The following is a 7,545-nucleotide window of genomic DNA, read 5'->3' as shown; positions in this document are numbered from 1 at the left end:
AAACTCGTGTGGGGAAAGAAAAGCTCTGGGGCGAAACTCTGCTGATGCTGCCATCTCTTTTCTTCACCAGTGGGCCTGGCTGCAAACAGGCTGAGCAGAGAACCTCCCTGCACCTTGTACTCTGTGAATAATGGTCTGTGTGTTCCTGTTCTCAGCACTCCCCCTCCCACATAMGCCATCACCACCACATGCTGTTCTGCCATCACCACCACATGCTGTTCTTCCTTCACCTTGTCTTTCCACTTCCTCCACTCCTCTTCATCTGCACTCATCAGACTTCTTCGAATGACAAAGTAACAGAAAGGAAAGGCCCTGCTGGCATGCTGGGTAGAGCATGGGTGGTTTTTTTTATATGATCAGAAATATGTGCTATGTGGTTGCAAAGAGAACAGTATTTTGGCAAGTTATTTTGTGAAAACAAGGAATTAAACAAATGATCTAGTTAAACTTGAAGACCATACTTCCTTCTAGACATGCTTTTACAATTAATAATCCCTTCCGAAATAGTCTTCTTGTTAAGGGTGCAAGTGAAATAAAACTCATTCTACTTTATATGCCACAATGTAAAAAGCCTTTAAGAGAGGTGGATAAAAACAGGAGTCCGCACAATTTTAAAGTAAAGCTGCAAGCTGACCATCCTCCTAAGATCACTACTGTGCAAGTATTCTGTCATCACTTCACAAGGTAAAAACGTTACTGCGATTTTTCTTCACTCGTTTCTCTTTCCCTTCCTTGAATTTTTCAATTTCATTTTTTCAGGTATAATGATTTACAGCTATTGCAAACCAAGTGACAGCATAATCAGCTGCATGTTATATACTAACATAATGCAAGAAATGTTACAAATACTACCCATTGGCATATCCACTGACTACACCAAACCAAAACCATTCAAAATAAAGAGGGCTAATCAGTATCAAAAAGGGATAGAAAGTATGCAAGAATTTCACTCCACTATGACATTCAGGTATTGTGACCAAGAAAGAAAGTGAAGTATAACAATCATTAAAATTTACTTATTTTCTGTATTTTCTTTTCTATTTTTTTCCCCTAAAACGTATGTAGAATTTGTAGAATGTAGAAATACTCAACACAGTTGCATTTGATGCAACACTAGAACACCCCCAAACCAGTTCTCTTTCATATTCAGCAACTTGGGACATAAACTGCAGCAATAAAGAGCAGCAACAGGAAGATCATTCAAGGGGCAGACACACACATTGGACATTACTTGTCTAGCACTCAATTGCTCTAGGTGAAAATTTGCGTTCAACAGCCAACAAATTTAGGAAAAGAATTAAAGAATACTCACAGCTTTGGTTTGGCAAGCACAGGTGGTGGCTCCTTAGTGGGTGAAAGCAAGCCAGCTGGAGAGGAGGTGGATTTATCACCATTTGGTTTGCTGTTAATCATTCCATTTACTCCATGAATGGGATGGATACCATTTGTTTTTTCCTCAGAAGCATCGTGCTGCAATTGAAGGGCTGTCACACCAGATCTCAGTTCAGTGTTGTTGGCCTGCTGGGTCTCTGTGTGTTTCTTAGGGGGAAGCTCAAGAGAGCTGATTTCAACTGGAGGAAGTGGCGGGAAATGGTGGAAATCATCCCTGCTGGTTTCTCTTGTTAACGATTCATGGCTAGAGCTTTCTGAGTTGGCTAAAACAAATCAGAAAGAAAGTCTCYCCAACATGTTGTATACAAAGCACAGGACACAGGCACACTGTACATTAAATGTAAGACCACCTTGTTTCTATGCCGTAGCTGTATCAAACAGATACTATTCTAGAGTTCTCATTGATAATTTATGCCAAATTAGACACCTGACTGGTTATTCATTTTCTAACTTTTCTTGCACCTCAAAAGCAATAGAAAGAACCCTACATGCACCTCTGAATGTGATCTAGAAACTCAGCTACTAATTGAGAGAGTTAAACACTATTGGGCAACAACAGCTGAACCACCACCTCCCTCTTCCTAGAATCTCACGATCTTTTAAGAACAAACCATTTACAAATGCTGAAAGATGTAGATATGGCATGCTTGCAATGGCAGCTGGGTTAGCACATGCAGCAATAACATACATGCAAACATTACAAAACTAAACCTTCCATGTATCTTATTTATAAAAAGCATATGCTACCTTTGGTAGCACAATTTCATCTGTTTTCATTTTGCCTCTGCTGCCATCTAGTCCCAGATTCCTTATGCCTAAAAATATGCCAAGGCTTCTGGCAGACACATTTCAAAATGTATTTTGAATAAAGAATATCTAAGAAAGGAACAAATAAATGCATTCATTTCGCTGTCAGTGATATGAACCATCTGAAGCTCGCAATTTGATTTATATATATTGATATAAATATTGTTGGGTAGCTGTCTCCCATTTTACAAATGACACAAGTGAGACAGAGATGTGAGACTGCCTAGGATGATAGCATGCGTCAACCACGGCACTGGAAAGCCTGTTTTTTGGCTCTCTAATTGCTTGACTGCAACAGGACTCAATGAAGGTGTCTTGACGTTCTTATTTCTTGAATAACAACTCTAGGATAGATATATTTTAATAAACACAAGTAAATATAGTATTATGAATTCCTCAAAGTTTTCTACTTATTTGCCCAAATTACTGTGTAAGGCTTTCTYTCACTTTTCATGGATGCAGTGTTTTATCATGAATCTTACTGGCAATATGCTAGCTGCTTGAGGAATACCTTTTATTTGCTATTTTATATTTTCCACCTGTTCTTTTTGGAAGAGACCTATCCTCTACCTCTGCAATGCTCTAAAAGGAAACAACATCAATTCAGCTGTTAATGCCTGTGAGGGTACTTGGCCTCTCTCAATTAGGAGCTGGACTTTTAAAGAGATTTAGAGGGATCCATTATAGATTTTTTTCACATTATTTGAAAACAGAATTACATTCTCCCACCCAACAATAACAATTTTTATACTTAGATCATATCAGTTCTGACTGAGGGAAACATGTGAAGAGTTCAAGACTGAAAAGGAAATCCACCAGAGGAGTCACTGTCTTAGAGAAGCTTTTCTGCACAGGCAGCAGATGCATATTGTCTCAGATATCAGGTAAATCAATTATTTAAAGGTCTTTGAAACAAACTCCTCCTCTCCTTTAGCACATACCTGAACAGACGTTCAGTTGTGCACTGCTTGTCACTGTCCCATGGTCATTTGTTGCTGTGCATGTGAAAACTCCCGAATCTTCAGGAAATGTTTCTGCAATTACAAGGGTACATATCTCTTCTGCAAATAAACACAAAAATAAATGGCATCATAAAGTATGTGAAGTACTATGAAGTCTTCGCAGTGCATGTTAGTAGAATAGCGTAAGATTTTCTGGAGACAAAGAAATGTCAGGAAAACTGTAAAAGAACTTAAATAGGACATAGCTTTAATGAAAATCATCTTGTATGTGAACCCTATAGATGTACACGACTCAAGTTTTCAAAAGAGCCCTCCCAAGTCTGCACAAACCTTTTACACACACAGCAGCTCATTCCTATGCAGGACTAGTACAGACACATACAAATCAACTTATCAATGTCCACTTATCATTGATTCTTCCAAGTTCTTCTGGAATCGGTGTAAATAACATGAGCTTATGAATATCTGTTTAAAGGAAACCTAACAAAAAGAACTACACAGAGGGAAATAAAGCATGTAAGGGCATATTTGTGTTGAACTCGCAGCCCAGTTTGTGACTCACATCATTGCATCACCCTTTCGTATAAACTGACCAGAATTAAAGACCTTGGATGCATACGGTACAGCCCGGAGGCAGCCTGGGAAAATAACCTCTCTCCTTTCACAACAGTGAAAATGGTTAAATGGAAAACCTAGGACAAGACATGGTCCCCAGAAATTCCTCAGAGTGCTGAAGGCTCTGCGCCTGTTCCGAATCCGGGCATGCTACTTTGGCATCCCATGATAGATGCTTCCTGCCTCACTTATAGCAGGGTCCCAGGCAGAAGCCTTGTATGAAAGCAAGGCTCTTCATATTTCAGGTTGTCTCTCATAAGACTTTTTTTGTCCCAAATAAGTTTTATTCGGTATAACTGGCATGCAATTATCTATGCATACTTTTTCCAGATTCTTCAAATAAGTCACTTTATCTCCCATTTTTTTTCCTAAAACCTGTCAATATAGCTAATCTAAACAATCCCAGTATATACACAGCACACCTTGATAATCTGAATTCTGAACTAAACGGGTTAGTCCAGGTCAAGGAAGCCAAAGGTTTCTCTAGTTAATTAGGAATTTCATTTCATTCATTCATTTCATTACATGCATGAAAACTACTCTATAGAAGAGCTACAGTAAGGATAGATTCATTTCTTACAGTTTAAAAAACATAACATTTTCCAGCAGTTATCTTTTCCCTTGACAATTTTAATCGAAAAACGGTGGATCAGTATTTCATTTAGTTAAAAAAATCAACAAATTTTTTACTTTTAAATGACAATGCAACCAAGAACTTTCTGTGCTGGAGACAGGCTAAAAATGAATGACGAATAAAGATTTGGCACAGAGTTGTTTTTCAGACAGCACAACACGCTTTTTTTGGCAACACAGAACAGTGATTCCATGTAGCTGCGAGAGGCATGTCTGGTAGTACTGTAGCACGCTGGATCTTATCTGACCCAGATGAAGATTAATGACTCATGAAAGGTCTTATCAGGAAAGTAATGGGTAACACGCTAGTTTTTGGACTACTGCGATCAATTTTTTTCAGAGTCTTGGTGTGTCATAAGCACACAAGCTTTAAGCTGTGCTGTTGAATACATATGCATCCTCCCTCTGGGGATGCAATTTGATACACAGGGCCCAACAGTTGCCAAGTAAAGAGCAGCAGAGTTCTGAAAGCTGGGTATTTCAGGACTGCAAATGGAAACCATTCCCGCCATGCTGAGAACATGAGGGAGGGCAAAGGTACCAGCAAATATAGCAGGCAGCCCAAACTTATTCTACAAACAGCACAACTAATTATTATATATTGTTCTTTCCAAGTTTTATATACTTGCTTATATAACTATTTTTCTTCCTGTTGCTGTGCTAAGAAAAATCTGATGATTTGAAGTAAATAATGTCTGTTCTACTTCCCAGCAATCATTAGCTGACAGATAATTTCATCACAAAAATGTGTTCCAGAAAGCAGCTCTGAAAAGCTCAAAGCCTTAAAACATATTTAACACTTGACTAAATGAATACAAAAGCATTCTGTTCACTGAAACATGTAAAATGCTTAGGCATGCAAGTACTTGACTATTTTTCAGTTATTTAGCAGGAAAGATTACATTTTACAGGGTAATTCTTTCTCTTTATAGCTCATGAATCCATTAGGAAGAAATAATCTTTTCTGAGGCAAACTCCAGAAAACTGYGGTAATTTTTAGATTTCATCACTGAGTATGTGTTTATCTCCAAAATGTTTCTACATATCACTGACTAAAGGTAAAATATTTGTAAAATCTGCAGTTTTAATCTCCAAATGTCATCATTAGCTTTCTCCAGTGTCACATATACTGTGCTGGGAAACACATAGTGTTTATTATTATTATTTTAATGAAATGCCTAATTCTCTGGTAGGGTATTAGCCATCGAGGTAGGGTATGCATCAAGGACATTAATAGGATTTTAAGATTTACATCTTCTTTAAACAAATTGCAACTGTTTCAGTCTATGCAGATAGTAGTTTCAGTTGTCAAGCGGTTCTAGGAATCAATTTTCTAACCAGCTGAGTAAGCCAAGTGTAGTTCATTCATCACAGAGTAGATTATTTTGTTTTGACCCTAGGTGCTCAAAGTGGCTGAAATCTAGCCAGTTTGGGTACCTTTCAATAGGAATACTGTCATAGTAGCATGGACTTTAGCTCCTAAATGTCTGGTATTGAGAAAAAAAAACAAGCCAATGTTAGAATCAAGTTCATTGCTAAAGCTTATACTAAAGCAGTTAAAATGCTAGAGATTTTTAAACCAACTAAGTTGAAGTGTATACAGCTAGCTACACAACTGTGATGAGTAATGCATCCCAGTAGCTTTGTTTAAGAGAAGGCTGAGAGGTGATCTTATCAATCTGTATAAATACCTTAAGGGAGGATGTCAAGAGCAGAGGGCCAGGCTCTTTTCAGTGGTGACCAGCTATAGGACAAGAGGCAACGGCCACAAGCTGAAGCACACAAGTTCCATCTGTATTTGAGGAACAACTTCTTGACTGTGAGGGTCAGAGCAGTGGATCAGGTTGCTCAGACCAGTTGCAAAGTCTCCTTCTCTGGAGATACTCAACATCTGCCTGGACGCACTCCTGTGCAACGTGTGCTAGTGATCCTGCTTGCACACAGTGGGTGGACTAATGGTCTCCAAAGGTCCCCTCCAACCTTAATCATTGCGTGATGTTGTGGTTTATATATTAACAATAAGACACAAAGTAGCAATCATTTCAAAGTCACATGCTCCAAAAAAAGAACAGAGGTTTGCTTTGAATTTAGAAGCATCAACAGACAAGGACAATCAAACTTAAAATGGGGTCATTGACAGGACCAGAATTTGGACAGTTGCCTGGGAGAGTAGAATACAATTGAAAATCTAAGCAATGGCAGGGATGTTGATCAGACCACCTTTGAGGAAAGATAATTTCTTTAAGGCTTTTCTCTTTGTTTGGAATCCTGAGTCATCCAGAATTCACAAGAGTCTTCAAGCTKTTCCTCCTTCCACAGTAGTGAAGCAGTAGCCAGACTCTTAGTCATAATTCTTCTGTTTGCACAAGAGCTGAACTAGCCTAGGATCCAACACGCATGCTGATCTACTGAAGTTTCTGTGTTTTGAAGCTATCAGCTTGAAGTATCAGCTTTCAGAAAGCTGATATTTTGGTGTGGAGGGAGAGAAGGAGCATTTCTATGACATTTGTCATGTATTTTCAGTTTCAAATGCTATGCAAAAATATGTGGGAATTTCCAAGGAGTTACTGGAGATGGAAGCTTGGGTCAGAGCAGCCAGACAGGGAACCAAGAAAGCACAATCCAAGAGAAGCGATGACTATCTTGAAATGCTTTTGATCAACATAAACAGTATCGTGCTTAGAAAAAAAAATATATTTAGCAATTCCCTGGCAATGTAAGAAAAATTACTTCATATACTTTTCCTCTTACATGCCATCAGACAATTGTTTTAATGTAATTCAATACAGTTTGTGGCTGCCTCCAGACAGCTGAGTAATGGTCAAAGTATCAACAGCTGGCAAATCTCTCCATGGGATTTTTCATTCTCAGGCAGCCTGTTCTTTGAAGGATTCAATCAGCATAAAGTCAAAATGTCAAAGAAAGAAGTACAGAGCAGGTAATTTGACAAACTGTGATGTTGGCCTTAAGTAATCTGACTAGCTATTAATTCACAAAGCAGTCTGGAGAGATTTGTGATGCTAGCTGATTTCTGTCTAGACAGAAAGAGGAGTGTAAAACACATTAAGGCAAACAGAATATCCCCACCCCCCCCCCACCCCCCAAAAAAAAAGAGAGAAATAAAATCCTTTTGCTT

The 7,545-nt window shown here is 38.6% G+C and overlaps 1 protein-coding gene across 1 annotated transcript in view; it reads right to left on the bottom strand.

The window, feature by feature from the left end:
* Positions 1-1,055: 1,055 nt before the first annotated feature.
* LOC112955342 (palladin-like) overlaps positions 1,056-7,545 on the bottom strand; it is a 15,259-nt gene continuing 8,769 nt past the window's right edge. Inside the window, exons 8-9 of the mRNA XM_026048618.1 lie at positions 3,141-3,260; positions 1,056-1,655 (exon numbers count right to left, since the gene is read on the bottom strand). Coding sequence (XP_025904403.1) covers positions 1,309-1,655; positions 3,141-3,260 — 467 coding nt within the window. The 3' untranslated portion in view covers positions 1,056-1,308. The remainder of the gene's footprint in view (positions 1,656-3,140; positions 3,261-7,545) is intronic.

Source organism: Nothoprocta perdicaria, unplaced genomic scaffold (genome assembly GCF_003342845.1).
Source record: "Nothoprocta perdicaria isolate Ctin4 unplaced genomic scaffold, notPer1 scaffold_56, whole genome shotgun sequence".
NCBI lineage: Eukaryota > Metazoa > Chordata > Aves > Tinamiformes > Tinamidae > Nothoprocta > Nothoprocta perdicaria.
The sequence above is the reverse complement of the archived record's forward strand: the minus strand, read 5'-3'. Positions and strand labels throughout refer to the sequence as shown.